At 37.2% G+C, this 13257-nt stretch overlaps 1 protein-coding gene across 4 annotated transcripts in view; it reads left to right on the plus strand.

The window, feature by feature from the left end:
• The window catches only part of TEX10 (testis expressed 10), a 45314-nt gene that overhangs the window by 18384 nt on the left and 13673 nt on the right, over positions 1 to 13257 (plus strand). For all 4 annotated transcript variants that reach the window (XM_070458419.1, XM_070458421.1, XM_070458422.1 and 1 more), the window contains 5 exons: positions 148 to 283; positions 1655 to 1830; positions 4072 to 4249; positions 8254 to 8360; positions 9672 to 9805. In XM_070458419.1, the coding sequence (XP_070314520.1) occupies positions 148 to 283; positions 1655 to 1830; positions 4072 to 4249; positions 8254 to 8360; positions 9672 to 9805 (731 nt within the window). The remainder of the gene's footprint in view (positions 1 to 147; positions 284 to 1654; positions 1831 to 4071; positions 4250 to 8253; positions 8361 to 9671; positions 9806 to 13257) is intronic.

Raw genomic sequence — 13257 nt, forward strand, 5'->3', positions numbered from 1 at the left:
TGATGTAGGATTTTGATAGTAGTCTCAGTTTGTGGCTAAAATCTGCTTCCTTATAGGAACAAGGTGATTCTGTGCTTTTTAGAAGAATTATGGTGCTGGTGAAGAAACATTTTGACTCACATGCAGTTGTTTTCTCTTGTTTTTTAGAGGCTACAGAGTCTCTCATAAAGGCAGTTTATACATTGTATCAGCAGAGAGGCCTTCTCCTTCCAGTTCGGACTTTGTTACTGAAGTTTTTCAGTAAAATCTATCAAAGAGAAGAACTGAGATCTTACAGAATCCGGTACAGTTCCTTTGTTATTTTGCTTTTGTTTTTCTTACCAGGTTACTTTGTAATCTGTATGAGTAAGATGATAGAGTGATTAAATCTTTGGAGAAATTCTTCTTATCCTTTTTGGTTTCATTTAAAAAAATTTTTTTTAATAAAAAGGCATACATAATAGTTCCAATAACCTTTATACACATAACTGAGAAGGTAAAAGTCTCTTTTAGCATGTATTTCCACTTGTCTGCTTAACAGCTAAAGGACAATTATTGGAACCACCTGTAGCAGCCTCAGATTTTTGTTTTGCTTCCCATAAATTATGGAGGTTTAACCTCCAGCCGTTAGGGACATATTGGGACATACGGTATAAGAATGAGGGCAGTAGAAGAGGACAGGTGTACAATAGGAGAAGGAGATTAAAAGGCGCAAACCTAGTTATAAAGTGAGTAAGCCACGGGGGTATAATACACAGCATAAAGAATATGACCAGCAACTTTTATTAGGACAGGTGGTTACTAGACCTGTGGTGACCATTTGCAATGTGTACAGATGTCAGATTATTATGTGATACATACCTGAAACTAACATATTACTGTGTGTCAGAAATGTTTCAATCAATTTTTAAATGATGGTATCTTAAAGAGCAAAAGTGTCCGGCTTGGTTTGGTGCTGTCTGGTGACGCAGACAACACGAAGAGTAGAACTCAGGAATCAGTCTTAGATGTGGTGAGTTTGAGGTTTACTTGGGATAGTCTGGAAGAGATGTTTGGGTGAAAGATAACGAGATTTGGGGTACCTCAGCATACATAGGTAGTTGTTAGAACATATTCGAGTCTTTACTGTGAGTCAGGTGCTTTTCTTAATTTTTCAGTAATTCTCATACTTTGATGTAGGTACTGTTGGTTTCTGCCCTAGGTTAAATAAGTTGGTGAGTGTCATGCTGTTAGAGGGCAGCCAGACTGAGACTTAAGTTCAAGTCTGTTAGACTCCAAAGGTCATGTGTAAATCACTGAACTCTTGGGGGACAAACAAAAGTGTTTGCTGTGTCCAAGGTGAGACATCAGAGAGTGAGCAAGTCTGTGAAAGAACGGAAATAACCCAAGTTTGAAGCCACTTAATGCGGGGGCACCCTATACTGAATGCGTCAATGACTTAATATGGTGAAATAGTCATTATGAATCAGTGTAAGTAGTTCACAAGCTAAGTATAGCCTGTGTCCTTTAAGATAAAATTACAATGTACATAGTGCCCCAAACTACATAAACCTTTAAAATACAGTGGGTGAAACCTTAGAGAATACCACAGCTGAACAAAGCATGCCAGCCGTCTTCCAGGCTCTCCAGTGTTTAAATAAATGTGCTGTATTTCCGTTTCCTTTGGTGGCCTTAGGTACCGTAGTAAAGTGTTATCACGTTGGTTGGCTGGTTTACCACTGCAGCTTGCTCATCTCGGCTCCCGAAATCCTGAGCTTTCAACACAGCTTATTGACATCATCCACACTGCTGCAGCCCGAGCAAATAAAGAGCTTCTCAAAAGTTTACAAGTTACTGCTCTCCGAATCTATGGTAAGAGTTGTGTTTACCTGTGTAAGTAATAATCGGTCTACCCCGACTTAAGAACGATGTTTCAAAGGGGGGGTCTTTAGGTTTTACTTTTCCTTCAAATTATACATTAATTGTACCATGGTATAATGAACAAAATATCAAACAGTAAATTCATTTTCAATAGTATTACTTAATACAATAGTTTTGGAAAATTAAAGGTTGTAGATGTTTCTTCAGATCTTAAACTCTCTTTTAAACCACGAAATTCACAAATTCAAAACTGATCAGGTATTTTTACAGAATTCTTTTGAAACTTTGATGGCAAATTTTACTTATTTAATCATTATTGAGATCTTGTATGGCTTTCATATATTAATGTTTTACTCACCCCTGAAACCTTTTCATTCTTTAAGCAAAAATATCAATAAAAATATACATATATACATATGTATAATTAGTATTTATTATTAGGACACAGTTCATATACCATAAAATTGGCCATTTTACACTGTGCAATTCACTAATTTTTATCATATTCCCAAGATTGTGCAATAGTCACTATTATCTTATTCCAGAATATTTTTTTTTTTTCTTGCATGTTTTTTTTTATTTTTTTTTTTATTTTTTTTTTTTTAATTTTTATTAGTTGGAGGCTAATTACTTTACATCATTACAGTAGTTTTTGTTATACATTGATATGAATTAGCCATGGATTTACATGTATTCCCCATCCCACTCCCCCCTCCCACCTCCCTCTCCACCCGATCCCTTTGGGTCTTCCCAGTGCACCAGGCCCGAGCACTTGTCTCATGTACCCAACCTGAGCTGGCTAGGGTGAAACGGATAACCATTCCAGAATATTTTTATCGCCTCAAGAAGAAACTCCACCATTAGTAGTCTGTCCCTGTTTCCTCATTGCTTCCTTCGTCAGCTCCTGGCAACCACTGCTCACCATTTCTGTCTCTCTGTATTTGCTTGTTTTGGTCATCTCTCACAGATGACATTGTGTGATGTGGATCTTCTCAGTCTGGCTTCCATCACTTGGCATACTGTTCTTAAGATTCATTCATGTTGTAGCATATACGAATACTGTATTTCTTTTTAATGCTGAGTAACATTCCACTGTTGAATATACACCACTTTATATTTACCCATTTATTAAGTGACAAACGTTGGTTTGTGTCTACCTTTTGTGTGTGGTATTTTAAAATCTGTATTTTTCAGTGTTGCTTATATGTAGGAGCGTGTGTGTATACTCAAATAAGTCTTTGGTTTTAAATTCAGTTCAATTTAGTTGCTCAGTTGTGTCCGACTTTTTGCGACCCCATGAACTGCAGCATGCCAGACCTCCCTGTCCATCACCAACTCCCAGGGCCCACCCAAACTGATGTCCATCGAGTCGATGATGCCATCCAACCATCTCATCCTCTCTCGTCCCCTTCTGCTCCTGCCCTCGATCTTTCCCAGCATCAGGGTCTTTTCCAGGGAGTCAACTCTTCGCATTGGGTGGCCAAAGTATTGGAGTTTCAGCTTCAGCATCAGTCCGTCCAATGAACACCCCGGACTGATCTCCTTTAGGATGGACTGGTTGGATCTCCTTGCAGTCCAAGGGACTCTCAAGAGTCTTCTGCAACACCACAGTTCAAAAGCATCAATTGTTCTGCGTTCAGCTTTCTTCACAGTCCAATTCTCACATCCATACATGACCACTGGAAAAACCATAGCCTTGACTAGACGGACCTTTGTTGACAAAGTAATGTCTCTGCTTTTTAATATGCTGTCTAGGTTGGTCATAACTTTCCTTTCAAGGAGTAAGCATCTTTTAATTTCATGGCTGCAGTCACCGTCTGCAGTGATTTTGGAGCCCAGAGAAATAAAGTCAGCCACTGTTTCCCCATCTATTTGCCATGAAGTGATGGGGCCGGATTAGGTTGATATTATAATTGTCCCTGTTTGGCAAAAGTGCTTGGTTTTTTACTGTTTTGCTTTGTTTCTAATACCTTTAACTCCATCAGTTTTTATTTCAAGTAACACATTCGAATGTTATGAAATCGAGTGTTAAATGTTATCTTTAAATAATGATTGTATTTCGTCTTACTCTAGGCAGTACCTTAAGCCATACATATATGCTTTGTGATAAAATTTTTTTCCATGTAGTTGATATGTTAGAATTCAACATAGCACGGTGAAAATGATCAGTCTGCTTTATTAATTCTTGTTTGTATATCTTTTAAAATTTAACTTGTCTTCCTGCCTCACTAGATCCACAAGAAGGCACGGTGGTGGTTCTCCCAGCAGAGTCTCAGCAGCTTTTGGTCCAGCTTGTGTATTTTCTACCCAGTCTGCCTGCTGACTTGCTTTCTCGGTTAAGCCGCTGCTGTATTATGGGAAGACTCAGTGCAAGTTTGGCTGCCATGCTTATCGGGATCCTGCACATGAGGTAGCATGCTGAAGTGAGCTGTATTTCAAGTGTATAATCTTCTCCCTCACCCTTCCCCTGTCACTGGCAGTTTATGAACTGACTTTTTAAAATGCCACCCCTCCCTTCATTTGCTCTTGAAACAGCAGTTAAAACTGTTGATGTTGCTGGGTAAGAGGAAGGTCACTGGGGCAAGCCTGTTCCAGGTGGTTTGCTGAGCGGTTTGCATTGCCCTGGTTGCAGTCACTATGTTCGTGGGCTGTAGTCCACCAGGCGCCTCTGTCCATAGGCCTTTCCAGGCAAGGATACTGGAGTGGGTTGCTGTTTCTTTTTCCAGGGGATCTTCCCGACCCAGGGATTGAACCATTGTTCTGCTACACCACAGGTGGATTCTTTACGGCTGAGCCATCAGGTAGATGATTTGTGTAGGTGGATTTGTGTAGGTGGATTGAAACAAGGGTTAAGATTATCAGAAGTGTGTAGCCATAGTAAGGATTCAGTGGCGGATGAGTGCTGTGTTTTAAAACTTCTGGTGGTATGAAATTGTAATACAGGTCTTTCTTTTTGGAAGGGAGCTCAGTTCAATGTAGGTGGTGAAATAAAAGCTTGCGGACTCAGACTCAGACAAGGAATCATTAAAATATCTTTGGGTGGGTGGGCGTGTGTGTGGCAAAATACACATAACCTAAAACTTCCCATTTTAACCAGTTTTAGGTATACAGTGAGAGCTGTTTGGAGCATCAAGTACATTCACACTGTTGTGTGACTGCTACCCCTGTCCATCTCTAGCACTGTCACCGTTGCAGACTGAAACTCTGCTGATTATCCCCCTTCTCCCAGCCCTTGTTTACCACTATTTTGTCTTCATGATTTTGATATATTCATCTGTTAATGGATACTTGGTTGTTCTGCCTTTTGGCTGTTACAAATAATGCAGCTATACACATTGGTGTGCAGATACGTGTTTGAATCCTTTTAATTCTTTTGGCTGTATACCCAGAAGTAGAATTGCTGGATCATATGTTAATTTTCTGTTTAATTTTTCAAGGAACTACTTTCCAGAGTGTGACTGTACTGTTTTACTCTCAAAGGTCTTAAAACTAATAGTGTTTCATGTTGCTAGTGTTAAAGTATCCTTTAAAACTTAATGTTTGTATCAGGCATAGTACTTTCATATTCAGCCATTTGTTACTGATTGTGGCTCAAGGCCAGGGTCTGATACAGTTTTAGGCAGGAGTTGAATCTGGGCTGTAGCTGAAAAATTTAAAAACTAGCTTCTTTGTGGCTTCTTGTGCAGACCCTCTGCCCCAATTAAACAGGAGTGGCTCACTTTATTAGTAGATTTTCTTTAGCTTTGTTTGCCAGTCTCTTCATACCAGGATAGGACATATGTTTGAATGTTGTCACCCAAAGTGTGCTTCGTAACTGATGATTACTTTTTCCTTTTAGCAAAGGAGAGCTGTTTGCAATATGTTGTCTATATGTGAAACCCCGCTTTGTCTAGTTCAGTACTAAATGCCAGGTCTTTAAGAAATACAATTTAACTTAAGTGGTTTCATGTCTGTTAACTTCCAGTAGAGGGCACTCTTTTCCCATGATAGAACTCGTGGAGGATCTGTTTTAACATTCATTTAAAAGTGACTTTTGAACACCTCTTAAAATTAATTCTCTTTAGAACTTGTATTTAGTATCTTTATTGGCATCAGTTATGATTGACTTGTGCTTAATAACTTTGGTCAAGGATTTTTTCACAAGTCTTTTTTTTACCTTTTTTGTGGGTTTGTGGCAAGTACTGAGAAAATATTAATTTACAAGTAATGGTAATAGAAGTTTATAATCATCAAAAGCAAATTGTCATGTAGTTAAAAGTGTACTAAGTTAAATTTTGCCTTTTAGCATTTGCACAGAGTCTTAGTAGACTTCTTTTTCTGTAGATGTATTGTCCATATTCAAACTAATCTCTTTAAAAATTAAAACAAGATGGGACCTTTTCAACTTTCCCAGGCCAGTGGTATTATCATTGCATCACTTTTCCTAGATTTAGAATTGAAAAATAATGTTCGGTTATTCTTAAGGAATGATGTTCTTCTAAGGAATACCGTTCCTTAGACGTCACCTGGGTTATTTCACGTCTTTGGTTTTCCCCTCCGTCCTTGATGGTGACGGTAAACCAGCTAGCTTTCTCACTGTCCCCCACCTGCACCGTTCGCCTGAGGCGTCCCGCTCCTCAGCTCCGTCTGTGCCAAGCACTGTCGGCAGGCTCCTTTTCCTGAAATATTCCTTCAATAATTTCTGATTCTCATCTGCTATATTAATTGGGCTCTGTGGTCTAGTTCACTCTGGGTGTTAGCATTCTGACACTGTTGTCTCCAGCAGGGGGAGTTCATCTGAGAGCAGGTCACCACCAGACCGTCTCCATTTGTTCAGTGTGTGAAAAACCCGTCAACTTAGAGCTGTTGGTGTTTAGTTTGTCTTAAAAACTGTACTCAGACTTGCTGTTCCTGCCTTTTTCACCATTCGCTTAGAGCTTCTTTGAGTTTTTCCTCTCCATCTACCTGTGTTGTTCTGCTGACCCGTGTTACTCTTCTTACCCTCTGCCCCTAGCTCATTTACAGCTGGTTTGGGGAACATGAGACATGGATGTGGAAACGTAGTCTACGCTGTTAGATAAAAATACCAGAGAAGGGAGGAGTTACTGAGAAATTCAGCCTGGTTTTGAAGCAGGGTGAATATGTGAGCTGGCCTGCCAGGAGCAGGTCTGGTTTGCTTCTGTTTTCCAAGCATAATTGATAATAGCATCCCTTCTAGTCTCAAAAGTGTTCTGGTGTGGCCAGTATATGTGGTCATTGTAGTTTTAAGGACAGTGTGATACATTGCTTGTCTTTTGTCCAAACTAGATTTTTAAATGGATTTGCTACTCCTTTTAGCCACTGGACAGCAGTTTTTACTGGGTTCAACAGGATATTGGCTTCTTTTCTAATCACCCATTTTGTACTCATTTCCATTGAGCATCTCTGACTTTTTATAACCTCTTAGCTTGTGATATTCTCTCCATAGCCCTTTAAACAAAGAGAAGTCCTTTAAGTGGGAGTGATTCAGAAGAATGTTTCCATTATTTTTAACTCCCCAACTTTTAAGAATGTTAATAAATACAGTTATTCCAGTGGTAAAAAAAAACAACAACAACTTAAGTGCTTCTAGTTGAATTAGAAATTCCTAATTTTGTCTTGACATTTATTCAGATTTCTGTGATAAAAATTTGTCATAAAAAGCTATCCAAAAAGATAGCTTTTTGGATCTGATTATTCTCAGCTTTTTCTTTTTTTGCTGTATTCATGGTTGATATTTGCTGTATTCCTTCTTAGTCTTACCTTGAGGAGAGTTTTTAAAGGTATCACTGGAAACTGATCTCATAGCAGGAACCAGATAATCTTCATTTAATGAGAAGCTGCTTTATGTTTAGCTATTCCCTTAAGTCCACTACCAATACTTTAGCTGCAGTATTGTGAAGTAGACTAGTTGTAAAGCTTTGCAAAGTATTGGAGTGCATAGTTATTGCAGAGTGGCTTTAAATTGAAGTATTCTTTACCTAGTTAAGATGCTTTTGTTTAGGTAGGAAGCAGGAGCTTGTTTAAACTTAGCTCATTTATATAAGCAAGGTAAGACTTTTTTTTTAATAAAGATGAGGTAGTAAATACATAGCAGCTGATACTGAAAAGCAGAACTTCATCTTGGCTCGTTGAATCTGAGTTTTGAGTGGTGTGGAAAAATTTTCCAGTTGTACCATATAAGTGGGCTGGTTATGCTTTTCAAGGAAACTTTACATAAATATATGTTAGAAGTTATGTTTTCCATATTATGATACTTGAACCCCCTTACATGTAAAGATGATACATGCTACGGATTTTTGTCTGAGCTCTTAAATTATACTTGTTTTCAATAAAGAATAGTCATATATTCTATGCTTTATTCCTGAGTCTTCAAGTTGGTCACTTCTAGTACTAGGTCTCCATTGTTTATTATAGATCATCATTTTCTGGATGGAAGTCTTCAGTGAAAGAATGGAATGGAAGTGTTCAGTTAAACATCAGTAATGAGGACTATTTCAGCTTCTTATTTTCAACACTTGCAGGTAACTGCGCTGATCCACCAAGTTAAGGAAAGGAAAAGAACCTAGTATGAAAATTTTCCTGAGATTTACTGTCTTACCTGTTTGGGTCTAAGTTTTGAACCTCACTGCATAGTTTAATAAGATGGTGAACAGAATATCCATTTTAAACATGTTTAAAATGTTTAGTGTGTTAGGAAAAACATCACATTTTAATTAGCCATATTTTGATTTCCATTGATGTTAGAGAAAAATTAGTAAAATGAGTCTTGGTGTGTTAGATTAGTATTATTACTGTTGTTTTAAATGATTATACTGTCTTCGGTAGTTTTATTTTGTAATTGGATGATAAAGATGACAGTGTTTGAAATTTTCTGAAGACTTAAAATTAAGAGACTTACTGAAATATGTTAAGTCAGAATCCAAACATAGCTTGAAAAATTCTGATAAGGAGCCGAATGTAGCAAGATAAATATTATACAAAAGAAACAAGTAGACTTGTACATGTTTGTTTGATAGTTTTGGATGTATGCGTTTGAGATGGATGTGAGGGCTTTATGTTTTAATTAGTAGTACCTGTCAAAGGGTTTAGTGGTTTTAGGAAGCTCATTAGGAATCAATCACGAGTGTGATATGGCTTCCAAACTAGATGATGGCTCTTTAGGGCATGTTCGTGGAAGTACAGTGATCTGAAAACATCAAAGCAGGTAGCTAGGGTCAGACCACATTGTGCTGGTATTCTGATCATTCTAAGAGCTGTCTTTTAGGAGGGACTTGGGCAAGTTGTTTGTATAGGTCAGACTAGGTATAATAGAGGTGGTAAGAGAACCAGAAACCTTATTATATAGAATAGGTAGAAGGAGGTACACAGTAATTCTTGAAGAAATAGACGTAGGAGGGATGGAATAGTTTTAAAACATTTGAAAGGCTATTATGTAAGAATACAGAGTTTGGTATATGTATGAAGGAGCATATTGTTTTTCTTGTTCATTTGCTTTTTTAAACCTGACATTAATTAGAATGATTATGTCTTTTGCGTTTATTTAAGTATAAAGGTGGTAAAGCCCTCAGTTTAAGGGATATCATATTGTTTCTTGATGTATTACACATTTGATTCAGGTCACATCTTTGTGTACATAATTATATGAATTTTACTACATTGCTGGCGTTTCATTTTTTAAAATAATAAAGTACAGAAATTCAGAGAAAACAGCTTGTTAGCTTGAAGAATTTAACGTGGAGATACATACATGTCGTCTATTTTTTAAAAATTACTTAAGAATGTTACTTGCTTTGTGATTTATTTTAAACTCTGTTTCTTTATTCTCAACTTAGGGTTTTCGAAGGAGGAGCTGACCTGGCTCCAGAGCCTCCGAGGAGTGCCCCATGTCGTCCAGACGCAGCTTTCGCCCGTGCTGCTCTACCTCACTGACCTGGACCAGTTCTCACACCACTGGGACGTGACAGAGGTGATGGCCCATGCGCACAGGCACGCGGGATGGTTAGCGTTCAGTTCCTCGGCTGCCGGGAGCTACTGTGTGTCAGCCTTGCCTGGTGTAGGATGTTTCTAGAGGTTCTGAAAGTGCGTGTGACCCTTGGATAGGCGACGTGGATTCCTGAAAGAAGAGTGCTCATAAAAGTTATGCCACTAGACTAGAATAAATTAGCAGTTTGAATGATAGAGACACATTTATTTTCTTTTTGCTAGTACAGAGTAAAAGGATAAATGCATTTATAGAAAAGAGGAAAGGCTTCATGGAGAAGGAAGAATTTTATGTAGATATTGAAGGGTGAATAAAAGTTAAGTAGGATTTTGTATCCTTGAAGGAGGGTTTTTCTAAACAGAAAAAATTATTTGGAAGATCCTTTGGTTTTAAAGAATTAGTATGTAGTTTATCAAAGTTACATTTTAAACCCCAAATTTCCCTTAAATTTTAAAGTTCAACTTAACAAATCTTTTTAGATAAATATAGTAAGTTTAGGGAATCATTTTAAAAGGAGACTTTAATTATATTTTATCCCTTTTACAAACATATTTAAAACTTTAAAAAACAGTTTAAATAACTTAATATATTCACTATTTGGTAAGTAGTTCAGTTTTCAGACAAACCTTCACAAATGTTATGGTAAATCTTAAAACATTTAATAAACTACAAGCATGGTACATCTTAATATCTTAAGTTTCAGTACTATTTATAGTGAAATTCAAATTAAAACTACAGGTCTAGGTTAGCTGTTAATTGTGTTTTAAGTTGAAATTATAGGGCTGATCTTTTACGCTAATAGTCAGAATTGTTTTATGTTACAAATATATAAATATGTAAAGCATCATAAATACTAGTACTAAGGATTTGAATCTGTAAGATATTTATATATTAGTTAATTTCTTCTATTTATTTCTTCAGTCTCTTTCCTTGCATTGAAAGATACTTGCCCGGTAGAATTGTAGTTGTGTCATTCCAAATAATGTTGGTTGGAACCTTTCTTGCCAATTGGGAGGTTGTGTTCTGTGCTAGCTTTTTTTTTTTTTTAATGATTAAGGTTTTTGGTTAGGGCACTGACTATATATTCTTTCTTTGTAACTCGTAATTGCTAGGCCATAGCCTTTTCAAACAAAAAATAACCTTTGTCAGTGTTCTCAACAGGGTAGTCTCTAGAACCTAAATCTCTTATTGCTATACCAGTTGATTTTATTCAGCTGATCTATAGACGACTTCTTTCATTCTTTTCCAGAATACTCTTTACGGTCTTCCTGTATCTTAGGTCTACACCTTTTATAGACATTTAACACATTTCTCTCATGGTTTTGTTTGACTGTGATCACAATACTTAGGTCATGCCAGGGACACTTTCTTCTCTTTTATTACCTAGTGCCTAACTATGTTCATATATCGGCTTTCAAAAAATAGTGAATTTTAAACAGTGAAAACGAAGGAGTTGGGTAACCAACCTGCATATTTAATATCTGGCATTTAATCTTAATCCATAGTACATGCAGAGAGTGAGGCCTTGCATACTGCTGGATTGGAAGGATTGGGTTTAGTGTTAGTAGTTGTTCTGTAAGCTTGTTTCTGATGTTTTTAAACTATATCATGTATGGATTGGGGAAAGCATGGTATGGGGATTGATCAGTGGGCCCCAGATTCCAGACATAGACTTGTTAAAGTGTCTAGTTTGATAACTTGGACAACTCCAATAATCTTTCTCTGACAATTTTAATTTTTCAGAATCACGTCATCTGTGTAAAGACACAGATGTCATGAAAATGTGATCGGTTATATTTGTGAGCAAGAACATGTATTAAACTTCAAGGATGCTGTCTTTGAAATGTTAAGACATAAATTAGGAAAAATCTGAAAGTTTCTTTGTTAGTTTTTGAAGTTAAATGATTCCAGTTTTATTTTGGATAAAATTTGCCTTTAAGTTGGCCTTTTCATATGAAATTACTTGAAATATATGTAGTTTTTGACAGCCTTAGTGTAAAAATTGATTTTTTATTATTATTATTATTTCATTTGAAAAAGTTACTAGTCAGTGGCGTGGGCTTAGTTTGTTCTATCTGCTTAGTCTGAAGTGGTTTTTTTTTAAATTGGACCTTTTTTTTTCTGAGTAGATTTTCTTCACAAAGTATAATTTATTTACTTACCTACTTAACACATTTAAGAATTTATTTATGTGCATACAGCAGCATGAGGTCTTCACCATGCACAGGCTTTCTCCAGTTGCAGCAAGTGGGGATTGCTCTCTGGGGCTGCCCTTCAGCTGTGGGCCGCGGGCCCCTCTCTGCGGCGGCTCCTCTGGTTGCAGAGCATGGGCTCGAGGGCTTCGCTCGTTCTGGCACACAGGCCTGGCTGCCCTGTGGAACCTCCCCAGACCAGGGATTGAACCTGTGTCCCCTACTGGGTGGCAGATTCTGAACCACTGGGCCACCAGGAAAGTCCCACAGGACAGTGTAGAAGAACAGAAGGATAACAGTAAAAGTGTCCGTCCAGGCCCTGTCTGCCAGCCACCCATGTCCCTTCCTTGGTTTCTAAATGTACTCTTTTGGATAACTTCTGTGTCTTCACAAATGATTATATCTATTCTTTTGGCTTCTCCTTTTATAGACATAACATACTCTGATTTGGACCTTGCAGTTTTCACTTAGTATCTTCATGATCATTTCTTCCAAACACTGAAGGAAGAATTGTATGATCTTGCCATTAATGATGGAAATAGTAGTTAAAAGGGAAAAGGAATCTTTGGACAGAGAGATCATTCCCAAATGGAAATGTCTTTTCCAGAGCCAGTGCAAGGTTTTAAGGTTAATTTTAATTGTCATTTATAAAATTTTGAATGGTTTGAAAAGACTACTTTTTAACTAAATTCTGAAGAATAATAATAAAACATTACTCTAGTTTAAGAAATAGAACATTTTTCTTTGTTTTTGAAACCTCTGATTTTATTAACAGTTTTATGTGTGTGACATTTCTGTATAAAATTAGGTAGAAAATACTTCAGTGTAGAAATTAAGTGTACAAAATCTTGTTAAAAATTTTTATATTTTTAAAAAACTCTTAATTTCCACACTGTAGCAAATTGCCGTGCCTGTTCTGGAATTGAGCACTGTGAAGTCAGGATTCTGACGTATGCAAATTTCAGTTAACACTAGTTGCAGAAGTGAAGACTGCCTGTATATATGTATGTTTGTGTGTCTCTGTTTGTATTTTTGTTTACTTTTGTTTTGAAACAATCTCAGACTTAGAGAAAAATTACAATTGCAGTACAAAGAACTTCTCTTTTCTTAAAACTGTTTGACAAAATGCCCATAGTCGGTACTTCAGCATACAAGTGGACCGTGTTTTATTGTACCTGCACATTCAGTTTTTAGAAACTGAAGTTCTGCAGCAGCCCTGCACTGAAGGTGTCCGTCATCTTTGCA

The sequence above is a fragment of the Odocoileus virginianus genome, chromosome 29 (assembly GCF_023699985.2).
Source record: "Odocoileus virginianus isolate 20LAN1187 ecotype Illinois chromosome 29, Ovbor_1.2, whole genome shotgun sequence".
Taxonomy (NCBI): domain Eukaryota; kingdom Metazoa; phylum Chordata; class Mammalia; order Artiodactyla; family Cervidae; genus Odocoileus; species Odocoileus virginianus.